The 27,993-nt window shown below is 39.7% G+C and overlaps 4 protein-coding genes across 4 annotated transcripts; all 4 read left to right on the forward strand.

The window, feature by feature from the left end:
* The first annotated feature begins 3,134 nt into the window (after window positions 1-3,134).
* On the forward strand, window positions 3,135-17,321 carry LOC131298748 (stemmadenine O-acetyltransferase-like). The gene is made up of 3 exons (XM_058324221.1): window positions 3,135-3,567; window positions 4,078-4,675; window positions 16,218-17,321. Exons 1-3 carry the CDS (start codon window positions 3,135-3,137, stop codon window positions 16,381-16,383), a joined length of 1,197 nt encoding a protein of 398 aa, XP_058180204.1. The 3' UTR covers window positions 16,384-17,321.
* LOC131336337 (stemmadenine O-acetyltransferase-like) lies at window positions 15,085-16,208 on the forward strand. Its single transcript, XM_058372126.1, has one exon. It carries the CDS (start codon window positions 15,156-15,158, stop codon window positions 16,206-16,208), a length of 1,053 nt encoding a protein of 350 aa, XP_058228109.1. The 5' UTR covers window positions 15,085-15,155.
* A 5,209-nt stretch (window positions 17,322-22,530) lies between the features above and the next one.
* Window positions 22,531-25,267, forward strand: LOC131336534 (stemmadenine O-acetyltransferase-like). Its single transcript, XM_058372411.1, has 2 exons — window positions 22,531-22,711; window positions 23,676-25,267. Exon 2 carries the CDS (start codon window positions 23,736-23,738, stop codon window positions 25,047-25,049), a length of 1,314 nt encoding a protein of 437 aa, XP_058228394.1. The 5' UTR covers window positions 22,531-22,711; window positions 23,676-23,735; the 3' UTR covers window positions 25,050-25,267.
* A 1,774-nt stretch (window positions 25,268-27,041) lies between these two features.
* LOC131298749 (stemmadenine O-acetyltransferase-like) lies at window positions 27,042-27,497 on the forward strand. The gene has a single exon (XM_058324222.1). The coding sequence runs from the start codon at window positions 27,042-27,044 to the stop codon at window positions 27,495-27,497; it is 456 nt and encodes a 151-aa protein (XP_058180205.1).
* Window positions 27,498-27,993: the final 496 nt, after the last annotated feature.

Below are 27,993 nucleotides of genomic sequence, written 5' to 3' on the forward strand. Positions count from 1 at the left end.
CACATGGTCTTGTATGCCTTTCTAATAACTGATGGCCATCACATTATAACTCTGGCATAGAATTGAACCCCTGTTGGAACATCCTCTAAGAGATGGCATAGCTATCCGCTTATTAGCCTCTTTGTCTAATACAATGAATTGATCAGATGCATCGTAGACCTTGCTATACACGCATAAGAATTTCCAAATCATTGTTGCACTCCAATTGTATAATTAAATCTACCTTTGGATTCTAAAACTTTAAATTGGATACTTATATCACCATACTTTATTCTTTAAGTATAGTTGAATATCTCCAATAGTGCAACACGTAAATATTGTGGAAATTATAAATATTATTTCCCCCACAATTCTGAAATTAATTTAGAATTCAACAAAATAATTTCCATAGTTTATGACATGACACAAACAATGTCTAAACTTCTCTTCATCTCTCGTGTTCTAAGACACTGGAGCAAGAAACAACCCCACATTGAGTGCCTCACCCAGTATTGAGTAACTCTATACTCAAATTGAGATGATTTTATGCTAACTGCACCTTACATTCTAAATATCTTTGCCAATCAATAGATACTCTTTAGAGCATATAAATCGATTCTACTTTATTTAAAAAGTATCATGTGGAGCGTAGTTGTTGATAACTACCAACCGCTTAAGATCGAAGAAACTTAATATTTCATTTTCAGTTTCATGCCCAATCAAACATAGCAACCTAATCTACTAGGTCAATCGAAATTGAATTTCAATTCAAAGAATCTAAAACATGAATTTACACATTTGGCATTTCCAATAAATTTGGCCCAAGTGACTCTGTGGAAAGTCAAAAGATATGTGACTTATGCACTAATAGTCGCGTGACTTATTCACCAAAGGTCATGTCTCTTGGTGTAACTGCAACGATCACATCTCTTAGTTCGAATATAAGAGTCACGTCTTTTGACATAAATTCAAAAGGTCACCCCTTTTGGTTTAACCCCAAGGATCACACCTTTTCACACATAAGCAAAACAAGGTGACATCTTAAAGAGTCACACCTCTTCAAACCCTTATAACTAGATGCAACAAATTAAGTCTTCCAATAGGAACTCACCAGGCCTCACGAGCCTATGACAAACATGTCCTCACAGTAAAATATTCATTGCCTCAAAGAAGCCTTTCGATTAAAAATGCAACTGTTTGGGCTACAAGGACCGTTTGCAACTCTTCGCCAACGATCAGTTTTAGTATGAATTCTCTTCATAATAAAATCACATAAAAAGAATCAGTTTATCTCACCCATGAAAGTGTCTAAGCCAAAAGTCGATCGCAAACTACCAAGGGAGGAAAAGAATGACAAAATGAAAAGGTTATGCCCGTTCAAAACTTTCCAAACATCACCGTTGCCGTCTGCAATGGTTGGGAGTTTCTTGAACACCCATACTCCAAGGGTTAAAACCGTTTGCCGATAGAACGTACTGTACTGTTCCCAATGGTCCAAAATAATCAGTCACAACCTTTTAATTTAACAAACATGTGTCGCTTGCAATATACCTATTCTTAAGAAAAAAAAACAATGGTCAACTGTCAAAATGGAAGCGAACAAACCAGTGCTTCCTATTATTGTCCTAATCACGTTATCATGGCATACATCACGATAAACATACAGGAAGTTTAACAATATCAAACCCTTCATCTGATTTCATGCGGAAAAAGATATAAACAAGTAAGTTCAAACTCCATCAACTAGGAGAAGTATTTGCAATCCAAACTGGCCAGGTTTTCGTACATTTCAGAACTCAATAGGCTTGAAATATTAGAACCAACAAGTGTTACCGTTTCTTACACTTTTGAAAGGACGCAACTTGATTCGCCTTGCACTTACTGCCACCACTAAAAATAAACCAAAGATTTATTGGCAGCGCAAGAGACAAATTCCAATTTTATGCAATATTGACCAAAACCACGAATAATGCATGCAGTAGATCATTATGCCCACAGTCCCACTACCAGAACGCATTCAATTACCGTGAGACATCGACAAGTGTGGGGTGTCTAAAACAATGGTAAATATATGCAAACATGCTATGAATAATTTATTCTCATCTATGCGTAAGTACATTATATCCATATAGCATAACACATTAGGCAATTTAGATGACAACTAATATGCTAATTGCAACGAGACAACCGTTTTGAAGAAATTAAACAATCTGGCCATGGTTCATAACTCCATGGTCTCATGTCATCAGTGCATAAAATAAACCATCAACATTCTTAGTTCTGTAGGAGTAACATAAAACTAAGACTTCATTGCATCACATTCTAATTATGCCGTGAACGATGTGTGAAATCAAACACAAGCATGTAATTCCACTTGACATGAAGACTTATGGCGTACGTGTTCAGATTATCACCGAACCCATATATCAAGTCCATCATGTATCAGTTCTTCAAATCATAATGTACACAAAAAGTAAACCGAAATCTGTCTTAAGATTGTTGGAAAAATATGTTTATTTTTTGTGATGAAACCAATTATATGAGTGCAATAAAATCGGAACTCAAACCTAGAAATTGATGGAAATAAATTGTTGATCAAGACGAGTGTTTGTGTGTGACACTTTGTACTTAAGACAAATTTCGCTCCCACTATGGTGCTCACGGTTTGCATTGCACGATTGTCTCCCAGCATTACTTGATCGGAATCCCCCAAGGCAGAACTTCAATTGGAGGGCTTGGCGAACCATCTTATGTTTGTAACTCTCTCATATGAATGGACTTAAATGAAGGAAAAATCAACCTCTAAAAATGAATGAGGAAAATAATATTTATAGGCTAACTCGTAACTCTACAAAAAGTCACCAAAAAAAGAGGTACATCTATTCGTGAAGGACGCGTTCGTCCATGACAAACAAGTGTCAATGAAAAGATGCAACTCCAAAATTAACCAATTTTTATTTTTCACTTAAAATAAAATATTATATCCAATAAAATATTATATCCTATAATATTTTCCAACATATCGGCCTTCCTACTTACTACTCATTTATACCTTTGATCACACTAGCTCATAATCCAAAGACAATTAATTGCAGGCAAGCAAGCAAACAAAACAACCATCTCTTTGTCCTCAGCACACACCAAGATTATCAGCTATGGTTAAGGTGGAAATCATCTCCAAGGAGTCCATCAAACCTTCCTCTAAAATGCCTGATCGCCTCAGAACCTTTCGGCTCTCTTTGTTAGATCAGTTCACTGCGCCTTTCCTCTATTTCCCACTTCTTCTTTACTACTCGCATGACAAAAGAACTAGCAACGTCAAGCAAGCTGAGATTTCCCTTCTCTTGAAAAGATCGCTTTCGGATGCCTTGGCTCTCTACTACCCATTTGCTGGAAGGACGAAAGGCGAAAGCTCAGTCGACTGCAATGATCAAGGCGTTGATTGCCTAGAAGCTCGGGTTGACATCCACTTGTCAGAAGTTATCGAATCACCAGAAGTTGAAGTAATAAATCAATTTGTTCCGAGCACAAGTGAAGAGAGTGATGGTGTGCTACTAGGCATACAATTGAACTTCTTCACCTGTGGGGGTATGGCTATCGATATATCCATCAGCCACAAAATTGCTGACGCATGCACCTTGAGGGGGATGACAGACCAGCAAAAAGGCTGCACGATAATAGGATCCAAAAGTGGCCACACGTGACAGACCTCAAACGCGGCTGCACGTGAGGGGGGATGTTGAGGAAATGAATCCCACATTGCTTGAGAGTGGAATGGGTGATCACTTAATAACATATGAGATCTCTTCACTCATTGCCAATTGGCTTTGAGATGGATATAAAGTTTCCACATGGTATCAGAGCGGGGCCCGTTCCACTCCACATTTTAAAAATTAACAATCCACACCCCACGATGACAGACCAGCAAAAAGGCTGCACGATGATAGGATCCAAAAGTGGTCACACGTGACAGATCTCTAACGCGGCTGCACGTGAGGGGGATGTTAAAGAAATAGAATCTCACATTGCTTGGAAGTAAAATGGGTGATCACTTAATAACATTTGGGACATTTCCACTCATTGCCAATTGGTTTTAAGATGGATATAAAGTTTCCACAGTCAAGGCATGGGCGGCCGCGGCTTGTGGCGACACCAATTTGGTGGCCCCGAGTTTCGTCGCGTCTTCTCTCTTCCCGCCCAAAGAACAGTCCGGGCAAGAGATGATTCTTGGAACCGTGGAACACTGGGCCGACACTCGAAGGTTTTGCTTCAGCAGCTCAAAAATAGCTGCTCTGAGGGCTGAAGTAGGAGCCAGCACCGCGTTTCAACCAACGCGGGTCGAGTTGGTAACGGCAGCGATTTGGAAGTGGGCCATGACTCGAGAAGGGCGTGATCGAAGCCACTTGTCGGTGTCATGCCATGGAGTGAATATAAGGGGGAGGATGGACCCGCCTTTATCGGAAAGTACGGTTGGGAACGTGGTCAGGAGATCACCGAACGCATCGGGAAACGGTGAGATGGGTTTGGGTGAGCTGGTGAGTAAGACGAGGGAAGCAATTGGGAGAATCGACAGTGAGTATTTGAAAGAGTTGCAGGGGGAAAATGGACATGATATGGTTACTAGGGGTGCAAAGGAGGAAGTGGAGTTGGTCTTGGATGAGGAAGTGGATTACTTCAGATTTACTAGTTGGTGTAGGTTTCCGACTCACGAGTCGGATTTCGGTTGGGGTAAGCCTGTTTGGGTGAGTACTGCGAGATGGCCGGGGGTTTCGAACTTGGCTGTGCTGCTGGATTCCGTGAGTGATGTTGGCGGAATAGAAGCATGGATCACAATGGATGGAATCGATACGTGTGATGAAATTTAATTAAGGGGGTGGCCGGGGCCTCCTGGCTTTCTTTGTAGAGAATAAATTATATACACTGCGATATGTCATCAAAACAGTAGTCCCAATTAATAGAATATTGCGACGTGGCGCAACGTAATTGATTTGAAGGAAATAAAATGTTTACACCCGCGGTATAAATAATTTAATCTCTTCTTTGTGTCAACTTTGGACTTTTATTAAGCACAAAACCAAAATAATACAAATATTCTCTTTGTTGTTGCTTTCCGCGCTCTTTCCGCTTTTCCAATGAAAATTTGGACGGCTGGAAATTGTCCTGCATCAATTAATTATCTCCTCCCAAACTAGTATATGAGTCTGGTTAACCTCTTCACTCATTGCCAATTGATATTGAGTTGGATGCTTTAACGGTAATAGAGCAAATAAGCAATGTTTTCTTTTTTCTTTGGCAATTTGAATTAATTTCATGTATATAAGGCAACTTTTTGTCGCGTGAGTGCACTATAAATTGGAGATTCCTTTGATTATTATTATTATTATTATTATTATTATTATTATTTACAATTTTCAATTTGTGAGGAGAGGGACCCTATAGAATCTGAATCTACGACACTCTATATGTTGATATACTTTGCAATCAGATCGATGTTATTGGGCGCAAAGAAATGAAAAGCACATTATGAGTCAGATTTTGGTTGGGGTAAGCCAGTTTGGGTGAGTAGTGCATGTTGGGAAGTTAGAACAGTGCACCTTTATTTTGGCGAGATTAGAGCACTCGTTGGGATGTCATGGTCTTTCTGTTGTGATGCCTTATTTGCTTGTCTCTTTTTTATTTTGATAAAAAAAAAAAAAATTTCCTTTGTCTCTTTATCCTTTGTAATCCTGTTTTTGTTTAATAAAATTTTTCTTTGTCGATCACAAAAAAAAAAAAAAAAAAACACTTATGGTTGATGGATTGCTTGAGGTCAAACGGAAGCTTTTGTTTGGAGCTATTTCACAAGTATGGTATCCAATTATCCATAGAAAATACTCCGTACTTACCAGTCAAAAGCTTCGACACGGTGTCGAAATTATCGGACTGTCCTGTACAGTTACATTTCCAATGACAAAAATGACAGACATCTAGACGAATGAATATTTGTGTCTCAAAACATTCCTGTTCCGATAGAAAACGTGATGGCTAGGCAAGATGACAAATGTTATCCATCGTTGCGCAGGTGAGAGCCCGTGCAATATGACCAGATTAATAATGTACATATGTAATATTCTTTTGCACTCAAAAGTTTAGATGGTAATCGCAGCATCTGGCAAATGTTATCATCTTTGGTAAATTTTTCGTTATACAGATCCAGATGCTTTGATTGGAACAGGAAGATCCAGAACAGGCAGCTGGTATAGCACCATAATAAAATATTTTCGAATTCAAATAATGATCTTGTATGTACACATTGATGTAGGGCCTAAGTATAAGCATACGTACTCAACATTGAGGTGTGGTGATGAAAGGGTCCGAGACTTCACGTGATAGTGTTTCCATCTCATGTCTTGGTCACATAATCTGTAAAATTCTGACTTCTAAAATTCTAGTCATGTGACCCGAATAGAAACTCGATACTCTGACTTAATTCTAATAGTAAGTTGGGCTATGCGAAGTGTATCGTTATTCGAGTGAATGTGTGATTTCTGATTTAATTTTGTAAATACTAGGGGACAATTGAGTTACATTTGTTACATGGTACGAGCTACCCAAAGTCGAGATTTTTCCTTAAAAATCGGACACCACAACGATAGTCCTCATATTTTAATTAGTCTATGTTGAATTTATGAGAATTTTCGCAGACCGGAATTTGGACGCGATCGGATAGAAGTCGTGACAATTTGATGCACAATGCCACATGTCTCATGTGATTCAAATTAAATGACACGTGGGTGGTTATTCAGCACAAGCTTCTAATTTGTGATAACTATGATATATTCTAGGGTATTTATGGGAACTAATGAAAAAAAAAAGGGAAAACAGAAAGGGAAAGAAGCAGCAGCAGCACAACTCCTGTTCGTCCTACCTCTCACGCTGACTGCCGACTGTCTTTCCGTTCATATTATATCAGAATCTCTCTCCTCTTTCTCACGGTAAACTTCATTTCTCAGTCCCTAGTTTACATAAGAGTAGGGGAAAAAAATGTATCTTTAGTGTAACCCATAACCATTTGCATCTCAAAATTAGAATTATTATTTTTGAACAGGGACTTGTCGCTGGGGTTCGGACTAACAACGAATTAAAACCCAAATGAGAGTCTTAGAAACTTCAATTGAACTTCTCGGCTGCTTACTGGAGTAGCACCTACGAACTCCCGAACCAAACCCAGTGATTTGATTGTTCAATTTGGGTCTTGAAATATCTATACTATTAGCCTCTGAGTTGTGGAAAAAGATGTAGTGTAGCCAATTGGAATTCTATAATCACCCAACTCCTCAAATTGTGTTTGTTCAGTCCCCTAACCTTCATAAACTTCTTTTGCCAATATGGTGATTTTGGTTAACCCTCAATTGAGGTCCTAAAAGGTCATACTCCGACCTCACAAGCTAGTATTGTTACGGGTCCTCCAAGGGTGTACTAATTCAGACAAATTACTGAGCAATATTTATGGGTTAGTGATAATCAGTGCATTTCTACTTAGGTACCAGTTCAATGGAGTTGGTACGAGTTCAATAAAGTATCTCGCATACGTGATGAATTAAACACTTCTTAAAGGTGAGTTGCGCATACCTTAGTTACATGTCTTTTCTAAATTTTGGAATAAAATGTCATTGCTTGAATATGCAAAAAAATGTGGGATTTGAGCTTCTTACTTGGTTTAATTACTGTTGTTAAATAGAAATACTTGCGATGGCTTGTTTATAAATCTTGCGTGTTACGGTTAAAGACTAGATCATGGCAATATGTTTTGGAAACTGGAATTGTTACTGGTACATGCTTGTGATAATATGATTCATTCGAACGGTGTCCCGAGTGCTAGGGGACGGGTAAAGATACTAGTGGCGTGAAGTAATAAGGTAGGAGATGCAGTCAGGCATCACTGGGTAATGATATCTTACCACTCTCCAATGGGGTTGCTCTCCAACCGATTGGCAAAAATACCGTTGAATGTTATTATCGCTTGAATGTGCAAAAGTGAAAGGAAAGAAGAAAATGGTCCGTCTTTTGGACCAAAGAAATGAATTTATGGATCAAAATGCATGTTACTGGAAAATTTGATGAGAATACTTGAAATGTTGTTTGGTTCTTGAATTGTTTTACTGAGTAAGGTATTTCCATGGTCAAACTTGTAATTTTGGTATACGTTTCTCACCCGAGCTTCGGCTTATGAAAACCTTTTCCAATTTTTCAAGTTAAGATAGATAGCAAGTTATGGACTGAATGGGTTTCTAGAATAACCATGGAGAATCAAGTGGTGTCTAATGGTTTGTATTTATTATACTTGTACACTTAGAAGTTCTGGAATTATCTTATTTATTCTACGCTTCCGCACACTTGGAATTCTATGGTTTAAAAAGATGATGATGTTAGAAATCCCTAAACTAGATTATAAGCAGGCCTTCGGCGGCTTAACACCCGCTTGGCCGGTCACGACTTCCAGGATCGGTTTTGGATCGTGACATACTCTTCCGGTAGGGTTCTTCGCTCATGCTCTCAATCTTCGCTCTTGCAAATTTAAGTATTTATTATATTAAAAAATTAAAGATAATTTTAAGCTCGCACTTCTGCTTCTTGCATGCTCACCCGAATCTCAATTAAATAAGAAAGATGAAAACTAACCACTGATCATGCTCGATTTAGGACGTTTGACAACAGGCATAGTAAACAGTACTTCTTCCGTTCTGCACCTGGAAATTTAAATTAAGAAAATGATTAGGAAGATTATCTTGCACCTGCTCTGTTGTAATATATAGTACTGATCAATACTCTCTCTCTCTCTCTCTCTCTCTCTCCCTGCGCAAACCTGCTTCTTTTTTTTTTTAAATCAAAAAAAGTCAATAAGGTGCCCAATGTGCCAGCAGCTTAAGAGCGAAAGCAAAGAAAAATAAAGAATGAAACAAGAAAAACAGCGAGAAGATCCTTACTTCTACACCATCAAACTACCCTTATGACTAAACCAAACAATGAGCAACTGTACCTACTGTTGATTGACTCTTTCCTTTCAATGTTGATGGCAAGTTGGCAACGACCGCTTTCAAGTGATTTGACACCAAAAACAGTTTTAAAAGATTCGCGACTGTTTACCTGAGTTCTGCTATGTAGCATTTGATACTCCCCCACAGCTCTATCGTTACGTCGTTGATGAGTGCTTAAATGCGCCTATTTAATCTCCATAACCTATACTATGCTTGCCAATTTATATAGTTACTTGATACTTTATATGCAATTTCCATGATTGCAGGTCACTCAGATCGTTTGCGTAGAATTTGGCTTTAAATTACAGATATAGAGATTTGAAGATGTGACTGAATTGCAATTCGGGAAAGCCCAACATATTATTTGGAGGCTTAACGCCCTAATGGGCTTTACATAAGTTTGATTAGCGCAAAAGTGGGTGATATTAGAAATACTCTTGGTCTTTATGAAAGCTGTGCACGTGGGAGCAAGGCTAGAAGCCATTGGTAGTGGGCCAGATCAATGAATTGCAATTGAAAGTTAATAATTTTTTGGGGGAATTTTAGGGCTGCCAAGTATAATTGGTAGCATTATAAAAAGAGAGAGAGGGCTGCGCCATCGGGAATTGACAGACGGGGCTGCCGAGATCACTGTTTTACCACGGACAGAACTTCTTTCCACGGAGAAAGGACTGACGGGGCTGCGCGGCACATATTGTTTAGTATTTTGTTTCCTTTCAAGTTTTGAAACTTTGTTTATTTACTCGCACTCCGGTAATTCATTTTAATTTCTGTTCTTAATTAAAGTTATTCGCTGGTTTTTGATTAGTTTATAGTTCTTGTTTATTTTTCATCTTGCGTAATAGAAGCATGTTTCAAAATAGGATTTCTTTTGTTTCTTGCATGTGCAATGATTAGTGAGTAGTTGTATAGGTAGGGTCGCGGGGTGATTAACACACTGTGATCAGTTCGGGCACTGCTCCTATTTTCAAACAGTAAAGAAAAGGCAATTTTAGGTTAGTAAAGAACATTCGTTAGACGAACTCGGGCATTGTCGGAGCCCATGTGAACGGGAGAATGGGGGATCAAAACTTATTCTCCGCTGCGCATGGGTAAACGACGACCATAAAGGTTCGCATCTCTCGGGGTATCTTTTTCTCTCTAAAATCGAACGTTTTTAAGGACACTGAATGGAGCAGGTTAATCCGGACTGGTTGCGAGTGCTATGAACCCTACGACCGTACCTCATTTTTAATTATTTGAAAAGAGTTTCGTAGGTTTTAATTAATCTCAATCAAAACGACAAGGGGTGGCTACCTAAGAGCTCATTTAAATTATAATAACCCGAGTTTTTAGTCAGCACACATTACCGTCTTTGTGGATTCGACTCCAGTCTTACCGGATATTGTGCTACGTCGGTCTCTGCCCTACGCTTGGGGCAACCCATTATTTTAGGTCTAGGATTCCGTCAAGCATTTTTGGCGCCGTTGCCGGGGACGGTAACGTGTGTTAAGAATTCGAGTAGTTATTATTATTATTTTTATTTATTTATTTATTTTTATCGTTGAAAAGCAAAAAAAAAAATGGCCCATTTTGCGGGGAGGTATGGAGGTTATGCAAAACAATTTGATTGTTCAGTGTCGCTTCCTATATTTTATGGTTTTGCATCAGAAAATCATTTTTCGCATGTTCATAAACTTGAGGAAGCTTTTGCTAGTGATGAAGTGGCTCTTTTACATATATTCCCAGCATCTTTGCGTGATAGTGCTCTAGATTGGTTTAATTGTTTGAGTCCAAGATTGACATGGGGTGAGATTGTAATACAATTTTTCAATCATTTCAATCCCTCATATGAGACTCACATGCTTTTACAAGAACTATCAGATTTCTCTCAACATGATGATGAGTCTTTGTCACAGTGTTGGGAGCGATTTAAATTTGTTGTATTCTCTTGGTCGTTTAATTGTGAGCTTGGCAGTCTTCTGGTTATCTTTTGCCGTGGTTTAAACCTTAAGTCATGCGAGGTGGATTTTAGGTCCACTGACGAATTTCTGGATAAAACCCCTGAAGACGCTTGGGATTTCTTAGATGAATTAACCCAAAAGCTCCAATTTAGTGAGTTGACCAAAAGTTCTGAGGACACCAATTTTGATGCCAGAGAAAGAGAGGAAATAGAGTCACTTTCTGAGGATATTAATTCTGATGCGAGGGAAAAAGAGCCACTTCCTAAGAATTCTGATGCGAGAGAAAAAGAGGAAATAGAGCTACTTGTCATTAATGAAGGCTATATGTCTTTTGAGGAGTCATTGCCTATAGTTGCACCAGGTTATATGCCTTTTGAGGAGTCATTGCCTATAGTTGCACCATGTTATATGCCTTTTGAGGAGTCATTGCCAATAGTTGCACTGAATAATCAAGTACTCTCAGCTCTAGATTGTGCCACTCCTGCTACTGAATCTACACTTTCGCAAGAGTTTTTAAATGTGGAGCTGATTGATTTTCTTGGTGTTGATGAATTTAATTTAGTTTATCATCCATATCTTGTGGATTTTGTCAACGCTTTGAAAATTGATCTAGTTTGGGCTATACATTTGTTGGAATTTAAATGTCTAAAACGAATTCGGCAAATGTGCTACTCGAAGTATCTTATCTTATGGCACGGTCGGGTTCAATTCTTGATAAAAGGTGTAGAATGGAGCGTTATGTTCATTGTCTTAGCTTTCATTGGCATGATAAATATTCGGTACCTACGTTTGGCTGCTTGTACATAATTTTTTTTTTTTTTGGTCTGGTATAGCCACCCGTTTCTTGCTTGAGAAATGGGAAGAAAAGTAGTACTCGTGTCTTTCGCGTGAAGAAAGTGGATGATTTTTTGTCTTTTATTTTATTTCTTGCATTGTTTATTTTTTTTTTAGTTATTTTTCTTGCTGTCTTGGAGGCTCACATTTTGCAGGTTGTTCGATCTAAGTTGGGGGGTCTCCCTCTTTCTATAATTTTCTCTGCTTAGCCTCTCCTTTTCGAGGTGATATCTCTCTTCTCTTTTACGTTTCTGTCTTATCTTTATTTTTCATACCTTCAATGCGGACATTGAATAGTTCCAGTTGGGGGGAGGAATCACTTTGTTCTTTATTTTGTTAAAAAAAAATTTGAAAATTAAAAAAAATACTTGTTGGATCCTGTTTGCTTGAGTCTTGGAGATTGCGATATCTACTTGTTGGTTGCTAGTGTTGAGAATTGTTGGGCATTACTTGAATATGATATTGCATGGTAGTTTTTTTTTGCTAACTTGGCGATAGAAATTTATTCTGGCATACATTCTTAGCATCTTTACACTGCACATTTCTTGGACCTTGATTGTTTGTGAGTTGTGACTTGAGTGCTTTCAATGGCTAGATTAGTGGAGACTTATGCCCATGTAAGCTTTAGTGCCTTATCTTTCTTTGGAGCGACGTCACATAAACTCTTCGTTTGTCATAAAAAAGAAAGAAAGAGAAAGAAGCTTAATCGTTGTCGATCTCATTATCTTTGTCGTCAAGTATTAGGACTTAATGCATGCCTATTATGTCTTCTTTTGGGAATGGAAAGTTATATGGTTGTATTGCCCCTAGGAGATGATAGTAGGCCATTTTTTTGCTTTGAGCCGGTTCGTTTCTTTTTCTTAAACACTTTATCCATTGCAAGCCACATTGTGCCTTTTGCATGAGCCTTTTTCTTGTTAACCTTCACCAACCAAATTGTGTCTTGAGAATGGCGAGCTAATCATGTGAAAGTTAATTTTTGAAGAGAATATGATAAGTGTTTCAAGAATGTTGTACTAGAGTTGCGGTATTCTTCCCCATGCAAAAAAAAAAAAAAAGAGATTGAAACTTGAATAAAATAAATAAAAAATAAAAAATAAAGATAAGGGGAAGACACCAATATACTTGTTACAAGAATGAAATAAGTTGTTTCATCTTGAAATTGTGTGAAGGGTGAAGAATATGAGGGATATGGCGGAGTTGAAAAGGGTTGAAAGAGGACGAACATTCTTATACTTGCCTATGTTATCTTGGCCTAATTTCGGACACTTGCCTATAATTTATCCTAACATTTGAAGCACTTTTCCTTGCCTACCGATATAACCGAATAAAAATCCTATTTGATCTTAGGGGCAATGAGTTGTGGTTCGATGGATAGATAGTCTTTAATGCTTGACATTCCTTTCATAAGATCATATGTCTACCTTAAAAAGCTTTCCCTTCGTGTCTAAAGTGTGCGAGGTACTTTGATTCTCTATTGTATAACTTTCGCCCGCACACATTGAGAGTTTATTAAATGCATCATGTTTCGAGTATTTTCTTTTGTTGAGTGCATAATACGGTAAGAATTGAAGTCGAGACTCGGTCCGGAGAGAGTACTTAGTTGTGGTTCACTTGTGGTTAAAGTCCTTGCTCACACACGCTAAGTTTGAGTGCCATGATTTATTTTTATGTTTTGATAGCCTCTAGAACTATTTTTTTGCATATGCTATATTCTTGGCATTGGCGTATCAATGAGTTGCATTGCAGTTTTTGGGTTCTATGTGGACAGGATTCACGGTGTTTTGTGGGTAATCATTGCTGAAAACCCTCACGAGACTTCACTCGTCCTACCAGGGCCGCCTGAGGGTTTAAAAGAACTATCAGTTTTAATTTGTTTTCTTTGGTTGCTTTTTATTTTCTTTGCTCGGGACTAGCAAAGTGTAAGTTGGGGGGTGTGATGAGTGCTTAAATGCACCTATTTAATCTCCTTAAGCTATACTATGCTTGCCAATTTATATAGTTACTTGATACTTTTTATGCGATTTCCATGATTGCAGGTCACTCAGATCGTTTGCGTAGAATTTGGCTTTAAATTAAAGATATAGAGATTTGAAGATGTGACTGGATTGCGATTTGGGAAAGCCCAACATATTATTTGGAGGCTTAACGCCCTAATGGGCTTTACATAAGTTTGATTAGCGCAAAAGTGGGTGATACTAGAAATACTCTTGGTCTTTATGAAAGCTGTGCACGTGGGAGCAAGGCTAGAAGCCATTGGTAGTGGGCCAGATCAATGAATTGCAATTGAAAGTTAATAATTCTTTGGGGGAATTTTAGGGCTGCCAAGTATAACTGGTAGCATTATAAAAAGAGAGAGAGGGCTGCGCCATCGGGAATTGACAGACGGGGCTGCCGAGATCACTGTTTTACCACGGACAGAACTTCTTTCCGCGGAGAAAGGACGGACGGGGCTGCGCGGCACATATTGTTTAGTATTTTGTTTCCTTTCAAGTTTTGAAGCTTTGTTTATTTACTCGCACTCCGGTAATTCATTTTAATTTCTGTTCTTAATTAAAGTTATTCGCTGGTTTTTGATTAGTTTATATTTCTTGTTTATTTTCCATCTTGCGTAATAGAAGCATGTTTTAAAATAGGATTTCTTTTGTTTCTTGCATGTGCAATGATTAGTGAGTAGTCGTATAGGTAGGGTCGCGGGGTGATTAACACACTGTGATCAGTTCGGGCACTGCTCCTATTTTCAAACAGTAAAGAAAAGGCAATTTTAGGTTAGTAAAGAACATTCGTTAGACGAACTCGGGCATTGTCGGAGCCCATGTGAACGGGAGAATGGGGGATCAAAACTTATTCTCCGCTGCGCATGGGTAAACGACGACCATAAAGGTTCGCATCTCTCGGGGTATCTTTTTTTCTCTAAAATCGAACGTTTTTAAGGACACTGAATGGAGCAGGTTAATCCGGACTGGTTGCGAATGCTATGAACCCTACGACCGTACCTCATTTTTAATTATTTGAAAAGAACAATCAGTTTCGTAGGTTTTAGTTAATCTCAATCAAAACGACAAGGGGTGGCTACCTAAGAGCCCATTTAAATTATAATAACCCGAATTTTTAGTCAGCACACATTACCGTCTTTGTGGATTCGACTCCGGTCTTACCGGATATTGTGCTACGTCGATCTCTGCCCTACGCTTGGGGCAACCCATTATTTTAGGTCTAGGATTCCGTCAAGCATTTTTGGGTCGGCTACCATTATTTAATTACAACCTTGATCACACTCCTTTGCTATCCTTAGCACATACATAGCATCTCATCCAAACACAAGCAAGCAAGAAAACAAATCTATCATCTCTTTGTCCTCAGCACACACAAAGGTTATCGGATGGTTAAGATGGAAACCATCTCCAAGGAGTCCATCAAACCTTCCTCTAAAACGCCTGATCGCCTCAGAACCTTTCGACTCTCAATGTTAGATCAATTCATTCCACCTTCCATCTATGCCCCTCTTATTCTTTACTACTCACTTGATGAAAGTACTAGCAACGTCAAGCAAGCCGAGATTTCCTCTCTCCTAAAAAGATCGCTCTCAGATGCCTTATCTCTCTTCTACCCATTAGCTGGAAGGATGACAAGTGAAAGCTCAGTCGATTGCAATGATCAAGGCGTTGATTTCTTGGAAGCTCGGGTTGATGCCCGCCTCTCAGAAATCCTTGAATCTCCACAAGTTGAAGTATTGACTCAATTTGTTCCAAGCACAAGTGAAGAAAGTGGTGGTTTCCTATTGGGCATTCAGTTGAACTACTTCCACTGTGGGGGCATTGCTATTGGTATAACCATCTGCCACAGAATTGCCGATGCATGCACCTTAAGCATGTTTGTCGAGGCATGGGCAGCCACGGCTCCTGGCGATACCAATATGGTGGCGCCTAGTTTCGTCACGTCCTCTCTCTTCCCGCCCAAAGAACAGTTTGGGCAGCCAATGAGTTTTGAAAGCCCAAAACATTGGGCAGACACTCGAAGGCTCTTCTTCAGTAGCTCAAAAATAGCGGCTCTGAGAGGTGAAGTAGGAGCCAGTACCACGTTTCAACCAACGTGTGTTGAGTTGGTAACGGCAGCAATTTGGAAGTGGGCCATGGACCGGAAAGGGCGTGACCAATCCCGCCTGTCAGTGGCGTGCCATGCGGTGAATATAAGGGGGAGGATGGAGCCGCCATTACAGGAATGCACATTTGGGAACCTCATCCGGGGAGCAGATGTATTTGGAAACCATGAGCTGGATTTGGGTGAGCTGGTGAGCAAGATGAGAGAAGCAGTTGGGAAAATTGACAGTGAGTGTATGAAAGAGTTGCAAGGGGAAAATGGATATGATATGGTTGTGGAGCATTCTAAGAAGGCAGTGGAGTGGTTCCTTGACAAGGAAGTTCATGTTTACTAGTTGGTGTAGGTTTCCGTTTTCTGAGTCGGATTTCGGTTGGGGTAAGCCTGTCTGGGCGAGTAGTGCAAGTTGGGCTGCTCCGAACACTATTGTGTTGATGGATTCCATGAGCGATATTGGCGGAATAGAAGCATGGTTCACAATGGCTGAAGACGGTAGCTATGATGAAATTTGAAGAGGCGGCCAAGCTCCTGTCCTGGGTTTTGTTACAAGTAACTAAAATATACGCTTTTCAAGTTGGGTTCCACTGAACTTTTAAATTTTTTTAGAAGTTTTTTCCTTATTCCAAAAAAATTCACGTTTGTTAATTAGTTTTTCATCAAATTTTTGTGAATTATTGATTCGCCTCAACGAGAATCAGAAAAGTTTTTTTTTATACTTTTACTCAAATACTTTTGAAAATATCCACTTTTAAGCCAAAAAAGGTGCAAAGTGTTTAAAAGTGGATATTTTCCCAAAATTTTTGGGTAAGAGTAAAATGTTTTGGATTTTTCGATTCCTCTCGTTGAGACGAATCAATAATCTACAAAAGTTTAGCGCAAAACAAAAAAACGCGATTTTTTTTTGAATGAGGACAAAACTCACTTTTTGCTTAGTTGTTATGCCTTTGTTATGCATTTATGTTTCTCTTGCCCTTTTCAATCTAAACAACTTCCATTGCAATTTCCAGTTTGATGGTAACTTCTTCTTCTGTTGTTGCTTTCTGTGTTCTTTCTGCTTTTGCAGTGAAATTTTTTAGATGGTAATCAAAACATAAAAGAAATGCTTCTTTTGGGGTAATTTGAATCAATTTCGCGGAACGCAACTTTTAATCGCGCGGGCGTACTACAAATCGGAGCTTCCTTCCACAATGATTTTGCACATATTTTAACTTGTGAGGAGAGTGACCCAAAATAAATTTGGTACATAGTGGAAATCGAAGCACAAATTTGTGCTTGTAAGACACCTATCTCTGTCTTTCTTACCACTTGAGCTGACCCCTTGAGTTCGTATTAGCAATGTAATATTTCCAATTCAATTGCAACTAATCTATTGTAATAACCAGAATACATTTCCAGAATCAAGTCTGTGGCCAAGTTTTATTGAAAACTAAATAAGAAAAAGATGTTTCCACGTCACATTCAAACCACTGTTGTTGACTTTTCTCCATAGGAGAAGAGGGTCTTGGGTGGTTAATTTGGTGTACTCAAGCTCCTATTATCTCTATACTTTGTGTTATGAGTTAATGAAATTTATTTTTGTTGTTTTAAAAAACATGCGTATGTGCTTCGTTATTGCATACTTGGGATCGACCCGCGTACGTGTTTATGAGCTCATTAATATTGGAATCTCTTAGTTTTTGTTTAGACTGTTCTTTTTTTCATAACCAGATATCCGGACTAGCTTACATGCACCTCAACTAATCTGTAGCACTGAAATAACGACCAGACAAAGCCCGAACAGTGATCCGAGAATTCCCTAGGGTTATTCTAGACCCCAAAGAACGTAGTACGTGATGCAAAACTCGGGATTGGTCGTTTCTCGATAATTTGTATTTGCACTTTTGACAGTGGCAACTATTTTAACCATACATCAGATTGCCTCATTTATTTAAATTTACAGATGTACTTGTAACCGTCTGATGTATGTATGTACCGAACAAAATAGACTGCTATGCAGGGATTGGAACATCTCTCCACGTTGTTTTCTTCAGTCTAGCTAGTTTTGGTTTTTGTTCCGGACAACGGCTCAGGTTTCAGGCCTTTGGTTCAGATTATGGTTGATTGTCTTTCTCTTTGTATTGGTTTGATTTGGCTATAAGCTTCGTTTTTGTGTGGTTGATTTGTTTCATTGGACCATAGCTAGGGTACCAGGCTTTGGTTTCCCTGTGTTGCTTGTTATGGGTTCTGGGGTATGTCCCTTAGCACCTGCATTTGATTTTCGCTAAAAATAAACTTGCTTAAAAAGTTGTTTGTAGAGAGATAGAATTTTGCTCTTTTCTTTTATTTCGTACTCTCTCTCTCTCTCTCTTGTGGGCGATATGTAGCAATGACGACAGTTATTGACACTATTAGATTTAATTCTTGACTAATCTAGCAAGAAGTAAGTGTAATATGCTTAGTTTGATGTGGAAATAAGCTTAAGAATATTGATGATAATCATTTTATCCGTTTATTTTCTCGCGAACTACACATAAACTGGCCCCATCTTTGAGGGTCCATTTATTTTCTCAGGATTTTTACTCCATAAGTACATATATAGTAGTATTTATTTGTGCATGCACCAAAACTATCTTCTGCATGTTATACGGAAAAAAGGGGGCCGCAACCCAATCTTTTCCGTTACTCTCTTCTTATGTTCACCTTTACTTTTTCCTTATGTCGAACCGCTTTTCTATCATCACGTATTCTTAAAACCAATTAGTATTAGGGAGGGCTTCAATTAATTTTTTTATAGCATTCGACAACACACCCGCAAGTCTGTTTTTAGAGCTATCGCAGAAAGTGATATTATGTAACCAAAACCATAGGGGCATTCTAGGTCCAACACCTTACTTTTCCTAAATTCTAATATAGTACGTGATTCAAATTAACCCAATCTAACCAGTAACCATTGTGGTGTGAATTCGAGTGAAGAGAATCCGCCCCGAACAAGTAAGAAATAGCCTTGTGTTTGATAACTAGCTAGTCTCTTCTTCTTTTCCTTGTGCTAAGAAATACTCCAATTGCAGCTAGTTTGATGAGACAAACAGCTAGTTTGAGAACCACTTGGTCACTCTTTTTTGTTACTAAATTCATACTTAAACAAGCAAGGTTTGATTCATTGAAGCACTTGAAAATAAAGTGATGTAATTAGTGAACTAATAGAGTAGATTAACCCCAATTAAGGTTTAATTAAGGAACTTCATAGTGCATGAGGGAAACAGACAAGATAAGTAATTGAACTAATACAAGTAGTACTAAGTAATACTACTATCAATTTAGGGAAAGTCTTCAATACACACCCCTTTAAGGTGTGTACCATATGCACTTATTGTGTGGTTCATATTGTGCCACTTCATAAAAAAATTCTTGTAGGACCGGTCATTCATAACATTTTATTTCGTATCGTAACTTTTATACTAAAAATTCGTAACTTTTTATCAATATGATTCGTAACTTTTTAGCAATAGATTCATAACATTTTGAGAATCATAACATTTTAATGTGTTTTAATAAGGGTGCATATGATACACACCCAAATAAGGGGTGTGTATTATAGCACTTCCCATCAATTTAACTAGCTGGTTCAAAATCCTTGACAAATGGACACTTAAAGGGGTTAAGTCACTTGATCGAGGTACAAAATTACATTGTGGAAAAGGCTATGCAAGCAAGAAGAAGCACCATCTTCTTCGAGGTTGGAGCTGCTCCTCTTGAACTTGCTAGCTTTCCCTTTGTTGCATTGTATAATTTGCTGCCTCTTCTTCTGCAGTAATTGGTGTTGACTACTTTCTCTGCCCTTGTTTTCTCGCTGATGCTCTTGTTGCCTCTTCTTCGTGGCTTCTTCTACTATACCTTGCCCACCATTTTTTTTGTTTTTGTTTTCTCACTTCAGAAAACTCACACTAAGAGAGAGAAAGAGTGAGAGAGAGAGAGAGATGTGCATGCAGGAAATCCAATACATGCACCTTCTTATTTATAGCACGTAAGATGACCCTTTGTACCTAAAATGCCCTTGATTCGTAGCAAATAATAAACTTATATAGACGCATACTAACCATTTTTGCTTGATGCTATCTGGTTATTTCAAAACTCAGTCTTGAGTGGACTTGTGGATTTTGCACTATAATTATTGTTTAATTTGTTTATGCTTTTGTGTTTTGTATTTTTTGTTGTTATCTTGTATTTTCGGCCCGTTAGAGCTGTCATCTGTATTTGCCTTTTACTACAACATAAATGCGACATGTTCTTGCTTCCGCAAAAAAGGGAATTTTGCAGCAGCCATACCCACTTTCTGGCCAGGGTTTGTTTGTTTTGGTTTTGGTTTTGGTTGTTGAATTTACATAAGTACAGTATTATTGATGATGCCTTCTGGCATTGTTGTGACTTGTGAGGTGAGCACAATATATTTTTACCACGAAAATACTACTTGCATGATGTACACGTGCACCAAAGGTTGGTGCAGGGCTTGTCCCCTTAGAAGTGTCCTGAATTAACATCTTACCAATCTAAGATTTGGGTCTCGGACGAGACACTTTTATTGCCTTGCAAAAATTAGTAAGAAAAATTCACCTTTAAAAAAAACCATGATCGACCTCCAAAATGAATGTCGATTAGACCCAATAAATTAAGAGAGAGTCATCTAGAAAAATCCATATTGTACATATGCCAGTACCTGATCAGAAGATCAGTATGATGTATAGGCACTTCCCACCTCAATTATTAGACTGTTAGAAGTTTTCTACTATCTCCGTCCCAATTTAATTGTCACAACTTACAAATAGGACCCATGTCTGGAAAATAATTTAAAAGATGAGAAACTTAACTGAACGGTCCATTTTCATTTCAAACCGTTTCCCTCCACCCCAACAGAACAAAGACCACACGAATAAATTAGAGTAAAGTAAATAGTACATACTCCCTCCTTCCCTCCGTCCTCATTTAATAGTTTTTTATTTTATTCTAGCTGGATAAAAAATTAATTATTATATATTTAAATTGATAATAAATTTTATATTTTTATTCAATATAAATTTTGTTTGATAGATCTCGATTATTTCTGTAAGACAATGCTTTTAAAATCACGTAAAACATTATAAATTACAAGAAATAAGTAATTACAAAGCAGTACAAACTCCCAAAAAGAACTATTAAATGGGGACGGGAGAGCATACGCACTTGCACATCAAACAAGACAAGGAATTGAAAGATTACTATGTAGCATACAACAATGAATTTCTCTTCCACCTCTTTCTCTAAAAACATCAAAACCCTAGCCGCCATCATCCAACCTCCCTCCTTCCCCTCCCTCCGGTTTTTGGCAGAGGGAGGGGATGGATCTACTCATCCTCCTCCTCCTCCTCCTCTTCTCTCTCTCTCTCTCTCTCTCTCTCTCTCTTACAAGTTTTCAAGGGGAGGAGGACATGGTCGCCGCCGGATCTCCTGTTTTTCTTCCTCTCTCCAGCTTTCCTGTCTCGTTTTAGCCACCGATGTGATTGTTCGGTTACATCAGTTTGATGCCTAACGGCTACGTTTTTTAGGGGTTTGGGCGGAGGGGCTAAGTTTGGTGGTGCTGCGGTGATGTTTCCGGCATCCTATAACGATCTCAGTTCGCTTCTTGTCGCCATCGGTGTACAACTGTTGGGTTTCCCCGGTTTGGTGCCTAACAGCAAATGACTTGAGTTGTGGTTGGATCTTACGGGTTTCTTGGGCGGGCGGCGAGGGGAGGCAGACAGCGAAGATGGGTGCTAATGGGTAGCTCCGTGTGCGTCTGCAACTACTGCTTCTTCCGTTCATTGTCAATACACATCCATACTACTTGACCATGCCCGGCATCAGCTCTATCTGCCGCTGCACTCCCACAAGCTTGTATAGATGGCCCCTCATCTGTTAGATTGGAAATCGCCATCCGATCAGCTCCTCCTGTAGCCCAAATAAAAAACCTACATCACCAGATGACAGGTGTTTTCGGATTGATCCAAATTACCTCTGATTCCTGTTGATCATCTCCGCAAACACCTTGGTTGCCCTGATCAAACTCCAATCACAAATCCGTCAATCCTCATGTGGGTAGCTTCCTTGAAGTCTGTTTGTGTGTGCTCTCCAACCATCAACTCCCTTATCCCTATCAGCCCACCCCCGTTCCATTCTAGGCTTTTCCAGCAGCCCTTGATCTCTATCGGTAACAGATCTTTCCCTCAGTAAGCGCTTGTGTCATTACCAGATGAGCTCTCCAACATCCCCAAACTGGGATACAATGCTCGAAAGAATGTATCATTGCTTACTATGATAGATCACGACCCTCATGGTCATCCCAAACAGATTACCTTGCTGCAACAAGCCTCCTCACAACTCAATCAGCCTCCAAATCTTTGATTCCTGCTCCACTAAGCAATCGCATCAACTTAGGAGCCTCCACACGGAAAACGGAGTGCGGGGTTGAATCCGGAATGGTCCAAAACATGTCCAGGGGTTGAACTGCAACTTTTTGCAACTCCAAAGACTTGAACGTAAATCTGCAGAACTCTAGGGACCTCCGGTGCAATTTCAGCCGCGTATCAGAATAGTACTATCCACCCGTACGGCACTATTCACCCGTACGGCACGATTTACCCTCCATAGGTGCCTGCCACAACGGATAACTTCTCATTTCCTCCTTTAATCATTGTGTGGCTTTCCTTCTCTTTCCTGCCGACACTACTCCAGATTAATCTAGAGGAGGAAAAAATACAGAGCACCCAGAGGCTCACACACCTCGGTGGTCCAATCTCTGCACCGTTCGCGCCGTTGAACTTGTATCGACGAGAGCTTCCAGATTCGTGGGTAAGGAAAAAAATTTATGTTCTTTTTTTTTTTTTCGATTTCAAACCATTGTGTTTGAACGCCATTTCCGGTGACCCTCTCGCTCCTCCAGAGCTCTGATACCAATTGTTGTGCCCCAGGAGTCATTCACGCACACACACAACACATACTGATTTCAAAGGAAAATTTTCATTTATATATATACTCACACAATATATACAAATTTGAAAAAACCTCTTCGAGAAGAGCCGCAACCAGTTCCCTCTCTCAGGACCTTACCCTCTCAGACTCTCATCAGCTCACCCACTAGTTCTCAACCTCTCAAATACATCAGTATTTATAGGGAGAAACCAGAGAAACACCCCAAGAGCATTACTTTGCACGCCTGAGGTATCAAAGGTCCAAATTTGACAGCCTAAAAGTCTCCTTTGGCTGCCTCAAATCCAGCAGCCCATAAGTGAGATATCAGAAGATCTTCAATAGCTGCAAAGTCTATCCAATCCTTGACTTTGGCCAGCTATCACCATCACCCACATGGGTGAATTCCAACCGCATAGATATATACCACAACAGAGGAACGCGCGAAACTCGAAGAATAACTGAGAATGGCATTTCAAACGGCGATCTAAGCAGAGCACACACCGAGAGCTCGCAGATAAGGCGCCCCAACTTGCCTGTCTATCTTTGGTAGTGAGCCTCCCCCAAACAGCTAGTCATTCGATACGTCAAATTGTACTTTAAGCTACACCTATATATGGCTATGGAGCACGCACGCATCAAAAAGATGTACTAGCGATTTGAGAGATTGATATGCAATATATTTTACGTCGCTAGTCAACTAGTACCTATTCTACCCAACAACTTCTAACGTACCGACTCCTAAGCTTAGGTTGTGCTAAAACTTGGTTTCCTAACTTATATCGGCCTTCCTACTTACTACTCATTTATACCCTTGATCACACTCATAATCCAAACACAATTGCAGGCAGGCAAGCAAATAAAACAATCATCTCTTTGTCCTCAGCACACGCCAAGATTATCAGCTATGGTTAAGGTGGAAATCATCTCCAAGGAGTCCATCAAACCTTCCTCTAAAACGCCCGATCGCCTCAGAACCTTTCGGCTCTCTTTGTTAGATCAGTGTTCTGCGCCTTTCATGTATTTCCCACTTCTTCTTTACTACTCGCATGACAAAAGAACTAGCAACGTCAAGCAAGCTGAGATTTCCCTTCTCTTGAAAAGATCGCTTTCTGATGCCTTAGCTCTCTACTACCCATTTGCTGGAAGGATGAAAGGCGAAAGCTCAGTCGACTGCGATGATCAAGGCGTTGATTGCCTAGAAGCTCGGGTTGACATCCGCTTGTCAGAAGTTATCGAATCACCAGAAGTTCAAGTAATAAATCAATTTGTTCCGAGCACAAGTGAAGAGAGTGATGGTGTGCTACTAGGGATACAATTGAACTTCTTCACCTGCGGGGGTATGGCTATCGGTATATCCATCAACCACAAAATTGCTGACGTATGCACCTTGAGCATGTTTGTCAAGGCATGGGCGGCCGCGGCTCGTGGCGACACCAATTTGGTGGCCCCGAGTTTTGTCGCGTCTTCTCTCTTCCCGCCCAAAGAACAGTCCGGGCAAGAGATGATTCTTGGGAGCGTGGAACACTGGGCCGACGCTTCTCTCTTCCCGCCCAAAGAACAGTCCGGGCAAGAGATGATTCTTGGGAGCGTGGAACAATGGGCCGACGCTCGAAGGTTCTGCTTCAGCAGCTCAAAAATAGCTGCTCTGAGGGCTGAAGTAGGAGACAACACCGCATTTCAACCAACACGGGTCAAGTTGGTAACGGCAGCGATTTGGAAGTGGGCCATGACTCGAGAAGGGCGTGATCGAAGCCGCTTGTCGGTGGCAGGCCATGGGGTGAATATAAGGGGGAGGATGGACCCGCCTTTATCGGAAAGTACGTTTGGGAACGTGGTCATGAGATCACCGAACGTATCGGGAAACAGTGAGATGGGTTTGGGTGAGCTGGTGAGTAAGACGAGTGAAGCAATTGGGAGAATCGACAGTGAGTATTTGAAAGAGTTGCAGGGGGAAAATGGATATGATATGGTTACTAGGGGTGTAAAGGAGGGAGTGGAGTTGGTCTTGGATGAGGAAGTGGATTACTTCAGATTTACTAGTTGGTGTAGGTTTCCGTTTTCTGAGTCGGATTTCGGTTGGGGTAAGCCTGTTTGGGTGAGTACTGCAGGATGCCCGGAGGTTTCGAACACTGCTGTGCTGCTGGATTCCATGAGTGATGTTGGCGGAATAGAAGCATGGATCACGATGGATGGAATCGATACGTGTGATGAAATTTAAGGAGGTGGCCCGAGCCTCCTGGCTTTTGTTTCAGCGACTTAAAAAAGATACATGTTTCATTTCTTATGCATTTAGGTTAGGTTTCTTTGTGGAGAATAATTATATACACTGCCGCTATCAAAACAGTGGTCCCAATTAATAGAATATTGCGATGTGGCGCAACGTAATTGATTTGAAATAAATAAATGTTTACACCGGCGGTGTAAATAATTTAATCTCTTTTTTGTGTCAACTTTGGACTTTTATTAAGCAAAAAACCAAAATAATACAAATATTCTCTTTGTTGTTGCTTTCAGTCCTCTTTCCGCTTTTGAAGTGAAAAATTGGACGGCTGGAAATTGTCCTGCACTATTGATTATCTCCTCCCAAACTAGTATATGAGTCTGGGCAACGTCTTCAATGATTGTCAATTGGTATTTAGTTGGATGCTTTAACGGTAATAGAGCAAATAAGCAATGTTTTCTTTTTTCTTTGGCAATTTGAATTAATTTCATGTATATAACTCAACTTTTTGTCGCGTGAGTGCACTGTAACTTGGAGCTTCCTTCTACGACCCTTTTTTTTTTTTTTTATACAATTTTCAACTTGTGAGGAGAGGGACCCTAAAGAATCTGAATCTACGACACTCTATATGTGGATATGCTTTGCAATCAGATCCATGACAAAAATGCTTCAGAGACGGACATCTAGACGTACGAATATTTGCGTCTCAAACATTCATGTTCCGATAGAAAACGGGATGGCTAGGCAAGATGACAAATGTTATCCATCGTTGCACAGGTTAGAGTCGGGGCAATACAACCAGATTAATGTACATATGTAATATTCTTTTGAACTCAAAAGTTTAGATGGTAATCGCAGCATCTGGCAAATGTTATCATCTTTGGTACATTTTTCGTTATACAGATCTAGATGCTTTGATTGGAACAAGAAGATCCAGAACAGGCAGCTGGCCGGTATAGCACCATAATAAAATATTTTTGAAGTCAAATAATTTTAAAAAAATGATCTTGTACGTACACATTGATGTAGGGCCTAAGTATAAGTGTACGTACTCAACATTGAGGTGCGGTGATGAAAGGGTCCGAGACTTCACGTGATAGTGTTTCCATCTCATGCCTTGGTCACATAATCTTCTAATAGGGCTCTTCACTTATGCTCTCAATCCTCGCTCTTGCAAATTTATGTATTTATTATATTAAAAAATTAAAGATGATTTTAAGCTCGCACTTCTGCTTCTTGCATGCTCGCCCGAATCTCAATTAAATAAGAAAGATGAAAACTAACCACTGATCATGCTCGATTTAGGACGTTTGACAACAGGCGTAGTAAACAGTACTTCTCTCGTTCTGCACCTAGAAATTTAAATTAAGAAAATGATAAGGAAGATTATCTTGCACCTGCTCTGTTGTAATATATAGTACTGATCAATACTCTCTCTCTCTCTCTCTCTCTCTCTCTCAATGATAAGGAAGAATATCTTGCACCTGCTCTGTTGTAATATATAGTACTGATCAATACTCTCTCTCTCTCTCTCTCTCTCTCTCTCTCTCTCTCTCTCTCTCTGCGCAAACCTGCTATTTTCTTTTTTTAAATCAAAAAAGTCAATAAGGTGCCCAATGTGCCAGCAGCTTGGGAGCGAAAGCAAAGAAAAATAAAGAATGAAAACAGCGAGAATATCCCTACTTCTACACCATTAAACTATCCTTTCAATGTTGATGGCAAGTTGGCAACGACCGCTTTCACGTGATTTGACGCCAAAAACAGTATTAAAAGATACGCGACTGTTACCTGGGTTCTGCTACGTAGCATTCGATACTCCTCCACAGCTATCGTTACGTCGTCGGCTACCATTATTTAATTACAACCTTGATCACACTCCTTTGCTATCCTTAGCACATACATAGCATCTCATCCAAACACAAGCAAGCAAGAAAACAAATCTATCATCTCTTTGTCCTCAGCACACACAAAGGTTATCGGATGGTTAAGATGGAAACCATCTCCAAGGAGTCCATCAAACCTTCCTCTAAAACGCCTGATCGCCTCAGAACCTTTCGACTCTCAATGTTAGATCAATTCATTCCACCTTCCATCTATGCCCCTCTTATTCTTTACTACTCACATGATAAAAGTACTAGCAACGTCAAGCAAGCCGAGATTTCCTCTCTCCTAAAAAGATCGCTCTCAGATGCCTTATCTCTCTTCTACCCATTAGCTGGAAGGATGACAAGTGAAAGCTCAGTCGATTGCAATGATCAAGGCGTTGATTTCTTGGAAGCTCGGGTTGATGCCCGCCTCTCAGAAATCCTTGAATCGCCACAAGTTGAAGTATTGACTCAATTTGTTCCAAGCACAAGTGAAGAAAGTGGTGGTTCCCTATTGGGCATTCAGTTGTGTTGGGAAAAATACGCGGAATTTCCCACAAGTAAATCACGAAGGAAATAGAATAAATGCAGCGAACGTAATCCAAATGCGCAAACCACAAACCAAACGAACACAAGGAATTTTTACGTGGTTCCCTCAAAGTGTGAGGTACGTCCACGGGACCGGAGTCCGATTCCACTATCAACGAAGGTTCTTACAAATGGGTTTACAAGAGATACAAGATCTCACACACCCTTAGGTGTATCCAACAAATACAACAACCAAGAGGAGAAGACCTCACCAAATTAGATGAACAAAATCCTCCAAAACAGAGCTGAAATGGAGAGCTACCAACTGGAAGTAATCTGTCCCAAAGATCCGAATAATCTGCCGTAGTGTAGGAGAACAAAGTGGATGCACAAGAGCTTTTTCTTCCTCCACCGAATACACACATGCACACTACGTTTTTCTTCTTCCAGAGAGGAACCAAACCCACTGCCTTTTCTTTTTCCAGATGACCTCGCCAATAAGCTTCCAAAGGAAGCTAAGTAATCTCTAACAAAGCATGTGCAAATCA

The sequence above is a fragment of the Rhododendron vialii genome, chromosome 8a (genome assembly GCF_030253575.1).
Source record: "Rhododendron vialii isolate Sample 1 chromosome 8a, ASM3025357v1".
NCBI classification, from domain to species: domain Eukaryota; kingdom Viridiplantae; phylum Streptophyta; class Magnoliopsida; order Ericales; family Ericaceae; genus Rhododendron; species Rhododendron vialii.